This window comes from Erinaceus europaeus, chromosome 18, assembly GCF_950295315.1.
Source record: "Erinaceus europaeus chromosome 18, mEriEur2.1, whole genome shotgun sequence".
Taxonomy (NCBI): Eukaryota; Metazoa; Chordata; class Mammalia; order Eulipotyphla; family Erinaceidae; genus Erinaceus; species Erinaceus europaeus.
Window position 1 is genome coordinate 56179150 of NC_080179.1, and position 12170 is coordinate 56191319.

Sequence of the window (12170 nt, forward strand, 5' to 3'; positions counted from 1 at the left end):
CCTAATTATTTTAAAATAAAATAAATAATAATAATAAAATTTAAAAATATTTATAGGGAAACCTATGTGGGAGGCTTTATTCATGGTCACCAAAAAAATGTGGACACAATGCCACTGCCCTCCATGAGAGGACCAAACAAAGGATGTTTCATCCTTAGAGTGAAATACCATGAAGACACAAAAAATTAAATGAATTCTTAGATGCACTGCAAATATATTTTGCTACAAAGGCCACATGCTGTATTATTCCATTATTTATGTCATTGAGGTTGGGGAGAACACAGCTATAGAGACAGAGAACAGTTCAGTGGTTTCCAGAGTTTAGGATTGGGGAAAGGACTAGCTCCAAAGGGTAGCAGGAGGAAGTATTGATAGTGACTGAACTGTTCTGTGTCATAATTTTGATACTGGATACAAGACTATGCATTTTCCAAAATTATAAGTTATAATGAGTGTTTTTTAAATATATATAAAGTAGGAAGTTATGGGTGATAATAAAGAATGGCAACTTGGCAACTGTTTTCATGCCAGAACCTTAATGAAAAAAGAAATCCCTTTGCCTTTGTCCATTTTCAAAAGTTAATTCTTATGAAAGCAAACAAAGATATTGGTCACAAATATTTTTGCAGAATTACTCTTCAAAGAGGAATTGTAAGGCTTTTAATGGTGTAATTATATAACAAAGTAGTTAAATAAATTATGCCTTATCCCTATTTACAAGTAGTAAATTATATTAAAAGGTTACTTACAGAGAGGTGATCATTCTTTATGATGTACTACTAATGTACTCTGTTGATCTAACTAGATCATCAGTGTACCCAGTCAACTTTAAAATACTTATTTTAAATACTGAAAAACTTCTAGATTACTTTAAAGTACTTTCTAATAATATGCTGCTTATTCAAATTGACCCAAATCTCCTTCTGAAAACTGGAGAACTAGATGCATAAGTAAGGTAGACAGGGAAAAAATGAGTAATGTTATTCCTGCCTTTATAGTCATTCTGTTCCTCTTATTTTTCTAGCTAAGGTAAAACTGGCACAGAAGATAAAAATAATATCTCTGACCCAAATTATTTTTCTATTTGAAATGTCCTTTTCCCCTATTTTCACCAATAATAAAGATCATATTATATATAAATGGTTCTTTGTAGTTTCCAAACTATTATTATGCATTAGTCTCTTTGATTTATCATCAGACTCAATAATGTAATCAGGGCGATAGCAGTGGCCCTGCTCCTGCTGATACATAGAATCAGAAGCTCAAAGAAGACTTAAGGTCACTTTTTGGTAGGTTTTGTAGGTAGAAGTTAAATTCAGATGTCACAGCTCTTCATCAATATTCTGTCCAATATAACACACTGTTTATTTACTTCAAATTTTCTCTTTCAAAGAAGCATGCCCAGCATCACCAAGATCGTTTATCCCATTATTGTCATTCTCTATCCATATTTTAAAAATTAAAGCGAGCCACTATAAAATGATTATGAGTGATGAGCTTTCCATACTAATCAGATGTCTTCAGATAATTTTTGCTGTGCTTTTCTCTCAACACACTATTTTTTCTGTGCCTCCTTCCATAGGACATTGCCCTCCCATTGGTTTCTCATCAGTCTATCACAGCTCAAAGAGTTAGAATTATATCTTGAATGCCAATAGAGAGAATAAATCACTATAAAAAAAAAATCAGGAACTCCTATCCTGAAAGCCATGCTTTCTCATTCAGCAATAAATTACATGGAGAGAGTATTATTTTTAAAGTTCCAAATAACTTCCTCAATTTCTCAATATTAGTTGAGAGTTTGCCAAAGGACTCAGGATTCAGTTTCAACATCTGTCAGGTTCTAGCAGTAGATAGTTTTCTGGATCAGGAAAGACAACAGTTGTGCACAAAATAGACTGGAGCCAGTTGCTGTTCACTCTCCCAACCTGGCCTCCCTGTGCCTATTTAAGATAGAATGGTGGTCTCCAAGTTCCTCTAAGTCTAGTGTGAAGTGTGCACGTGCAGACTGCTCTGGGAAAGTAGAACTTGCTAGGAATCATTTTTCGGTGAGTGCAAAGTATGTGGGTCAAAAATAACAAGCTGTAACACAGATACCAGACACTAGCAGCAGATACAGGTACTTCTAAAAAGACTAGGTAATAATACACAAAGATCATTAGATAAAGGTGATTCCATTGGGAACCACCTTTGATATACAAGACTGTTTCCTATACTTTTGGGTGCCCAAAGAGAAAGTAAGATAGGAGTATGGAAAGAACATTGAAGAGCTGGGGTCACATTAAATTTTAAAAAAAAGTTAGTTATAAGATTTGATATCCTCTAAATGAACATACTTGATATTTTCCTTTCTTTTGACATATTCTTTTGTTTGCATCAACCCATTAGAAATTAGTATTTGTGAGCAAATTATTGTCACTTTCAGGTAAAAAAAAGTCATTATTTTCCAAGGTCACAATCTGAAATGTACACAAGCAGAAGATATATATATACATTTAATTATTTTTCTGCTAATATCAGTACTGTGACATTTGAATGAGTTGATAAATATAATTCATTTGGGAAATTAACTAGTATCTACCATATACCTTGTCTGCATTTAATACCATTAATGTTTTATGGACTGAATGTTTTAATAATGCATATAAAACATTATTGTGCTATATTATTTCTAATCCAAGTATCACCAAGTATTGATATATTATTGAATATGAGGATATTTATGTAGTTACTGTATTAAATGATCTTCTGAATAAATATATATAAGACAGGTAGATACAACCTCAGCTGACCTCTGACTTTGGAAACATAATGATCTTGGATGTGTTTTCCTATCTTTTTAAAATTTGTTAAATTTTGTGATTTTTATTTATAAAAAGGAAACACTGACAAAACCATAGGATAAGAGGGGTACAGTTCCCACACCAGAACTCCATATCCCATCCCCTCCCCTGATAGCTTTCCTATTATTTTACCCTCTTGGAGTATGGACCCAAGGTCATTGTTGGATGCAGAAGGTGGAAGGTCTGGCTTCTGTAATTGCTTCCCTGTTGAAAATGGGCGTTGACAGGTTGATCCATACTCCTACCCTGTCTCTCTCTTTCCCTAGTGGGGAAGGGCTGTAGGGAAGCGGAGCTCCAAGGCACATTGGTGTGGTTGTCTCTTCAGGGAAGTCTGGTTCCATCCTGCCAGTATCTGGGAACCTGATGGCTGAAAAGAGTGTTAAGGTACAAAGCCAAACAAATTGTTGAACAGTCAAGGACCTAAAGGCTGGAATAGTGCAGATAAAGTGTTGGGGGGGTCCTCCATTTTGTAGATAGCTAGTAGGCATATTTTAGTGATATTTCAAAGGGCCTGTAGCTATACTAGTGTTTTTTTGTTTGTTTGTTTGTTTTTGCCTGTGCCTGAAATCTGATATGTAGATGGATCCAAGTTACTGTCTGGGGAGATGATGTCATGACTGGGAAAAGGACCAGAAACCTGGATCAAGGAAGAGAGTAGCTCCCTAATATGGGAAAGGGGTATAAATATTGTTGGCTATAAACCCCATTGATTTGATGTGATCTGGATTTAGCTTAGGAGCCTCTGCATCCCTCTAGATCTGAGCTCCCATTCTGTGGTTAAAATTTCTTCTTTATGGTTTGCAGTAAGATAAAAGCAATGCAGTCAGAAAGACATACAGGACATATGAACCAGGAGGAGATCCAGATTGTATTGTTTAACAGATATATTCCAGTTCCAACACCTGGTTGACCATGTATATTATAATGGGCAAGGACCAGGTGCAAGCCCCTGGCGCCCACCTGCCGTGTGGGAAGTTTCACAAGTGGTAAAGCAGATCTGTAGATGTCTCTCTTCCTCTCTCCGTCTACCCCTTCCATCTCAGTTTCTCTCTGTCTTTATCAAATAAGTAAATAAAATAATATTTTTAAAAGGATAAACTGAACTACAAAAACTACAAACTGAAATTAGAGAGCAGAAACATGAAATGCATTCCTGCTACTTCACTATTGCACAGTTTCTGTGTTAATCTTAACTTTTGTTTTCATGTTTCATTGATTTGAAATATATTATCTTAGATTATTAACCTAACAATCAAGAAATAGCTAGGGACTACTTGCCTTTCAAAGTATTTAAATGTAAAAATGAAATAAAATGCATATAGAATCCAGTAGATTTGTCATGTACTGTCTGGTGACATCTTACTCAATTTTTGGCAAGCATCCAGTCAGTGTTTATTGGCATTCTCTTCTAAAGTTTAAATAGAAATGACATTTTCTGACATGGAGTCATGTTTAAATAACTTTCATTATTTTCTTCTAGTTGGTGAAATAGTACAAGATGAAGTATCAAGAAATTGCTGAGTATATTATTTTTAGAAGAAAGTAGTTTGAAGTTTTTTAAAAAAAATTAGTGATTTAGTAGTCATTTACAAAATTATAAGGTAATTCCATGCCATTCCCACCACCAGCAAAAACTAAAATAGTTCTTTCAAGGTCACAAATATTGGTTGATTTTATATCTGTCTGTAATATATATATATATATATAGTATATATATATATATTCTCATTTTTTATACAATTCTGCCTTCACATCCTTTCTTCTTTTCTTTTTTTTTTGCCTCCAGGGTTATTGCTGGGACTTGGTGCCTGCACTATGAATCCACTGCTCCTGGGAGCTTTTTTTCCCCTTTTGTTGCCCTTGTTGTTTATTGTTGTTATAATTATTGTTATTGCTGTTATTGTTGTTGGATAGAACATAGAGAAATGGAGGAGGGGTAGATAGAGAGGGGGAGAGAAATATAGACACCTGAAGACCTGCTTCACTGCTAGTGAAGCAACCCTCTGCAGGTGGGGAGCCGGGGGCTCGAACCGGGATCCTTAACACTGGTCCTTGCACTTGGCGCCATGTGCGCTTAACCCACTGCGCTACTGCCCGGACCCCCTTCAGGTCCTTTCTAAGCCACACCTAAATCTACTACTACTTCCATGTGCCCTTCCTGTATTCTCTTCTCTTTCAATAAGTGAATCAGTGCATGACTTTCCCTGGTATTTTCCAGATGATCTTCCTTTTTAGTGATAGTATTAAAATGAAAAAAATTAAAAAAAGATTTCTAGTGGCAAATATTTCTGGTTCCAGTGGAATTGGATGTCTCATAACATTTCCCCCTCCAAGGAATATGGACCAGAATTCTTTTGAGGTGCAGAAAGAATGAGTTCTGGATTCTTTAATTGCTTCTCCACTGGATGTGGATTCCATTCCAGCCAGTCCCAGCCTGTCTCTATCTTTCCCTAGTAGAGTAGGGCTCTGGGGAGATGAGGTCATCTGACTAGATAGCTCAGGATGGAATCATAGTAGCATTTGTAATTTGGTGGCTGAAAGACAGTAAAATATTAAGCAGGAAAAATGTTTAATAAAAAGAAACCAAAGATAGGAATAAAGTAGATAAGAATAAGGGCCCTGAGTGGTTGAAAAAAGCTAGAATATGTATTTTAGGTATGTTCCTACTAGCCCATGACTTCAGTAATCTCTGTTTGGGCTTGATAGCTAACATGAAGTTGGACTAGAAAAATTGTCTGGGAGGATGGTGTCAGAGATGAGAGTATAACTTGAAAGCTGATTAGGACAATGAGTATTTCCCATAGTTTTAATTTTTTATAATGACAGAACACTTGTCTCCTTTTCAAATTGCAAGATAGATATATAAATTTCTATGATCTCTTTATTTTTCTAGTCTATATAAAGCCTATTATTGTTTATCCATAGACTAAGTCAGAAAGCCAATAATTATAATGATTTGTTCTATTTTAATGAAAGACAAATATTGTTTCATGATTTTAAATTCTGTTTTCTTAGAGTACAGAAACAAATAATACTATCAAACATGATACAAAGCATTTATGTGGTAAAAATTAAGTTGATTTAGAATGCCCAAAATAAATTGATGTTAACTTTACATGTTTGTTTAACCAGTAGTTATATAGAGTCTGTCATGAATTATTTGTACTTTAAATTATATATATATATATATTTGAATTTAGAAAAGGAACATTGGGGGGAAATTCTTTTGTCACTGGTGCTTTGTGCCTGTGTGATTCCATTACTCCAGACACTCTTATTTTTCTCTTACAATTTCAAGTAACAATATGAGAAGCATGCAAGTGAAAGACACCACAGCACAGCAATCTATCTTTCCCTTTAAACTTTTATTTTAACATTTCCAGTAGGTATATTGCTGGGGCTCAGTGTCTACATGACTTTGTCAGACCTGACATTCATTTTCTTGATAGAGGATGAGAGACAAAGAGGAGTAGAAAGGGTGGGTGGGGCTAAGAAATAGAGATAGAAAGAAGAGATGCATTGCAGCACTGCTCCACAGTTCCTAAAGTTTGTCCTGAAGAAGGGTTGTCCATGATACCCATGGTATGGTACTAGGGACTCAAACCCATATTCTCTAGCATGCTTGCTTGTGCATTTTACTGGTGATCTATCTCCTTGCCCCAGAAATCTTGAGGTTTTTTTAGACTAAGATAATCTTTCATCTAACTACTTTTTATTTTATCTGGAAGTGAGTAGGTATGATAAAAGCAGTATGAATTATGTCCAAGACCCAGTCATTGAAAAATCTGTGGTACAATTGCCAGGATCACAAACAACAATTTGAGTAATGGCTATGACCCAAATGTGACTTTTCCCAAGGTATATGTTGAAATAGTTACCAAAATGCACCCAAACAAAAGTATAAATCATTCATATTTGCCAAAAAGTGGAAGGATAAAGTGGGTGTATAAACAGATGGTGGTATAAATGTATAATAAAATACTATTTCATCATACAATGGGATGAAGCAATGAGAAATGTTATTACAGAGATTTGCTTCCAAAGTATACTAAATGAAGGAAGACAGACACAAAGAATCTTAGGTTGAATGATGGTAATTCTATGAAATATCTAGAAAAGAAAGATATTGAGATATAATATGAATTGGTTGTTACTGGGTTTAAGGAGAGAAGGTCATGAGGGAAGCTTCTTAATGGGGAAAGGGTTTTGCTTTGGAGAGATGAAAATGTTTTGGCATTAGATGTGGTGATTACACAGCACTGTGATTTACTAAATGCCTTTGAAGTATTTACACTAAAATGATTATTTTTATATAATGTGAATTTTACCGTATTAAATTATTTTGGAAAAGTATTGAGTGGTGAGATTGAAGCAGCATGATATCTCTTGCTCTGAGAATAATAGCTAATTTAAATAAGACTGGGAGAAAATGTGGTTTATCATTATTGATCCAAACGAGTCTTATGAGGGCTGAGAGTAATTTTATACTGTCTTACTGAAGGATGAATTCAATTTCTTGCTTAAATATATTCTGTTTTATTATGACATCAGATTATCAGAGCTCATGGAAATCACTTTTAATAGCTAAGTGTTTGTCCTATGTGCTGCTTTATTTTCTATGCTTGCATGAGATTTCAGTTTATTGATCCATACAACAGAGTGGAAACAGGAAACTAAATGCTCCTCTTTGAGGACTCTACAGAGTAAACCACTCTCTTAGGCTTGAGTAAGATATCTCTTGACTGAGCATTCTTTCCAGTTTTTCTTCTGCAAGATTTTTCATGAACTAACTCAGTAAAAATTAAAGAGCCTGCATATGACTATTAGTTTTGCTTTTGGAAAGGCTTATTCCTGTGCTTACATTTCTGAATTATTGTATATAGATAAGCTAGCAAAACTGTGGAAGTGTTGAATTTTAATTGTATTGAGGAAATGTGTACATATCAGTTTATAGGAAAACTTGACTTTTTAAAAGCACTCAAAGTAAATACTAAAAATACATAATTATGTATGGCAAAGGAAAAGTGTTAACTTTGGATCATTTTAAATCTGAACAGTCTAGAATTTATGTTAGTTGGAAACACAGCAGAACATGTCTGTCAGTCTAAGTCATTCAGTGTTTAATATCAAGTAACTCCTTTGTCTTCATCTCTTATTCTCCTGTAGCTTTTTCCTGATACTATAGGTCTGACTTCCATTATCTGAAATACCATCCTTTAGTGTGACACTAATATTCTCCCTCTTTCTCTCTCTGTCTCTCTCTCTGTCTCTCTCTCTCTCTCTCATATTGAAAGCTTTCTACTCTCTGATTAGGCCTCCAAAGTGCTTTCTGTTTGCACACCAAATTTGGTATTTTCTCATTTTCATCTATTAGTCATGAATTCAGGGAGTAAAATCATACACTCTTCCATTTTTATTCTTTTATTTGCCTGGCACATGATGTGTGCTCGCCAAAAAGTGCTTGGTGATTTTGTAACTCTCAAACGTGGAGGATTTTTGGAATTTGAAGTAAAAAAAATGAGATACAAATTTTTCTATTTAAAAAATATGTTATTTTAAATATTTTATTTATTTTAATGAGAGAGAGAAACACAAAGATATAGAGAGACAGAGCATATTGCTACTCAGCTCTGGCTTATTGTGGTGCCAGGGACAAAAAAAAGACATTCTTTATATATAATAATGGGAGAGACATTTACCTTAGTAAGATTATCTTTAATCAGTTAAGACCGAAAAAAAAATCTGCATTTTGGGGCCGGTCAGTGGTGCAGCAGGTTAAGTGCACATGGTGCAAAGGTCAAGGACTGGCAAAAGGATCCCAGTTCGAGCCCCAGGCTCTCCACCTCTAGGGCAGTCATTTCACAGGAGGTGAAGCAGATCTGCAGGTGTCTTTCTCCCCCCCCATCTTCCCCTCCTCTCTCGATTTCTCTCTATCCTATCCAACAAGAATGACAGCAATAACAATAATAACAACAAGGATAAACAACAAGGGCAACAAAAGGAAAAAATAGCCTCCAGGAGCAGTGGGTATGTGGGTATGTAGTGCAGGAACTAAGTACCAGCGATAACCCTGGAAGCAAAAAAAAATGCATTTCATGTCTATCCTAGGAAATTCACACTGTGCACTGTGAATTTCAACACTGTGTTTAGCAATGAGGCCATTTTACCACTTAAGCTGATTCTTAGTTTTACCTCCACTGTTTTTTTTTAAATAATAAACTTATTAATATTCTCAAAATGTTGAAAGAGTAATTCATAGTGCTATGTATTAAAACTATGTTAGCAATATTCAAAATGTGGACAGTGAATTTTGACTAGATGCAAGTTGAACTTTTTTTGGTTTGGTTGCTTCTGTATTTGGAAATTCAGTTACTCATTAGCTAAATTGATGTGTGTGTGTGTGTGTGTGTGTGTGTGTGTGTGTGTGTGCGCGCGCGCACACACACGCAGTGGAATGTGGAATTGACCTCAAATTAGACTGAAAATGGACAGAGAAGCATCATTAAGAGTGGTCTTTCAGCTTGATGATCTGCTAGAATCTCTATTACATCTCGTAATATGCTTGAAAAGTTTTATTTGTTCCTCAAGGGCAGTGAGATTGGCCTCATTTACAAGTATGAATACAGATATTAGTAGCACCCTGTCTTTTCCAGACAGTAATTCTTGCTGTAGGCATCTCTTATTTACTTCCCAAGAAAAAGAAAAAAAAAACAATATACATCTCTGAGGAATTAGACACACCATACTTACAGGAATGGGAGGAGTTTTAGAGTCAGAAAGTTTTTATTTGTCAACTCAGACCCTTGTGACTCTGAACATATTTTCCTTCCAGCACCATTGACTCTTCATCCACAGGTGAGATGGGTCGCACCTGCCTCTAAACGCTTCTTATGAGGACAGTGCCAGGCTCAGAAGATACGCTCCATCAATATCAGTTCTCTTTACCATTCCTTTTGTCTGACAAATATGACAAGGGAATTCTACAGGCTTAAAGTCACCAGACACTCCACACTGCATGCCATCACTTTAAACTATAAATAGTATCCCTATTCTTTGTTTTGTGTTTTCACTAGGAGAGTGTGAATGGGGGAGTAGTGAAAGTTGAATCATTACTTACATAGAGGAATATTTATATTTTAAGAATAGTGAGTGACCTGAAAGAGATTAAAATTATAATGATTTCAGAAATAAAGATTATCTTCAAAAATCATCTATTTAGCCCTAACAACTGTTAATTGAGAACAGCCCCCATTATGTTTAAATATACATACATATTATATAATTTATATTTTTGGTGCCAGGGCTTCACATATGCATAGCTTCACCTCTTTGCAGTTGACATTTTTGTTCTATTCCTTTTATTGAGAGGGAGAGAGAGAGAGAGAGAGAGAGAGAGAGAGACTCCACAGCACCAGAGTCTCCCTGTGACGTGAGGTGCCATAACATTGGAGTTGTACACACAGCAATGCATCCTGTGTGGTTTTTCTGATTTTCTAATTTTCTAGTTCCTGACTTTGTTTTATTTTTATTTTGAGTACTTTTTCATATTGTTCAAGGGAAAATAATGCATGCTTTAAAGAAAAGTTCAACCTTAACTTTTGTCTTTTGTCTTACCATTCTACATAATTTTAGTTACAGGTTAATTTCTGTTATGATTTTGGACCCTCTGCCACCATGAATAAAGAGAATGAAAGGAGCTTTAGGCTGTAATCATACAGCTGGCATTTAAAGGCGAAAGTGTCCACTATAAAGTTTAGAGTTACAACACTATTTATAGGTAAACATAGAATGCTTATATAAGTAATGACTTCAGACCAATAGACTATCCTGACCCCCTATTTTTCAAAAAGAGTATTGTTCTTTGTTACACATAGTTGTCAGTGACATGTCAGTCATGTCTGTGTTCTGTCATCCATGACTACAGTGTCCCTTAAAGTAGCCTATTTTGTCCTTGTATGAATAACAAAAGGGAGTTTGCTCTGGCATCTACCTTTCCAAATGGCAGAAGATTGCTTGGCAGTTTTTCTTGACATAAATATTAAGAACGGTTAAAGTGAATATTAGTTTTTGTACTTCATTGGTTTAGATACCAGGAGAAGTATTCTAAGTTAAACAGAATAAGGTAATAGAGGAAGCAGGAACCTATGTGTTCCTTGGACTGGACTTAACCATACATTAATCAGCCTCTACCTTGATCTGTGGATTACAGGAGAAGATGTATCAGGGAGCCTCTGTCCTGCACCTCGTCCCCCTGAGCGGACAGCCTGTGAAATTCCCTGCCGAATGGACTGTGTAGTGAGCAAGTGGACAGAGTGGTCGTCCTGCTCCCAGTCTTGCTCAAATAAGAACTCGGATGGAAAACAGACCAGATTAAGAACTATCCTGGCACTGTCTGGGGAAGGTGAGTGGAAGGAAAGGTGCCAGCAATGGAGTGAGTTGTCCTCCAAGTGTTTAGTAGCCACTTGTAAGTGAGATCCCAATTTCCTAAATCCAAACTAGCAGTATTATCTTTACAAATACCATTTCTCTTTACCTTGTAGTTTTTCTGTACTGGGTTTCCTTATTTATATAAGTTGGTTTAGGGAGCTGGGCAGTGGCGGACCCGGTTAAGTGCACATAGTACTAAGCACAAGGACCTGGTCAAGGATCCAGGTTTAAGGCCCTGCTCCCCACATGCAGCTGGAAAGCTTCATGAACAGTGAAGCAGGTCTGCAAATGTGTCCCTCTCTATTTACCCCTCCTCCTCTCTCAATTTCTCTCTTTCCTATCCAATGAAATGGGAAAAATGGCCACCAGGAGCAGTGGGTTTGTAGTGCCAGCACTGAGACCCAGCAATAACTATGCAGACAAAAATTAATTAATTAATTAATTAATTAAATATATATGCTTTTACCCAATTCTCTATATAAGCCATGATGTTTGGGTACATTTTGGGGGGGATTATGGTTTGCAGTCTACAGTAAAATACAATAGTCTGTACATGCATAACATTTCCACAAAATAAAACAACCGGCACTTGGTCTTCCTCTGCCATAATGTTCCAGGACTTAAATCCTCCTCCTGCCCCAGAGTCTTTTACTTTGGTGCAATACACCAACTCCAGAACAAGGTATGCTTAGTGTTTTCCCTTCTGACATTGTTTTTCAACTTCTGTCTATGAGTGAGATCATCCCACATTCATTGGATGTATTTTTTTTTCTACCAAGGTTAGCTCTCGGGCTCATGTTTGCAGGACTGTACTGCTCCAGGTGATCATTTCTTTTTTCCCCAAATACATATATGCTTGTGTATGTTTGTATTTATGAGAGAGATAACCAAAGCATCACT

General features: G+C 35.9%; 1 protein-coding gene across 1 annotated transcript in view; it reads left to right on the plus strand.

Moving 5' to 3' along the window:
* Positions 1-12170, plus strand: part of THSD7B (thrombospondin type 1 domain containing 7B) — a 1062005-nt gene that overhangs the window by 561101 nt on the left and 488734 nt on the right. The window contains exon 8 of the mRNA XM_007525013.3: positions 11053-11244. Coding sequence (XP_007525075.1) covers positions 11053-11244 — 192 coding nt within the window. The remainder of the gene's footprint in view (positions 1-11052; positions 11245-12170) is intronic.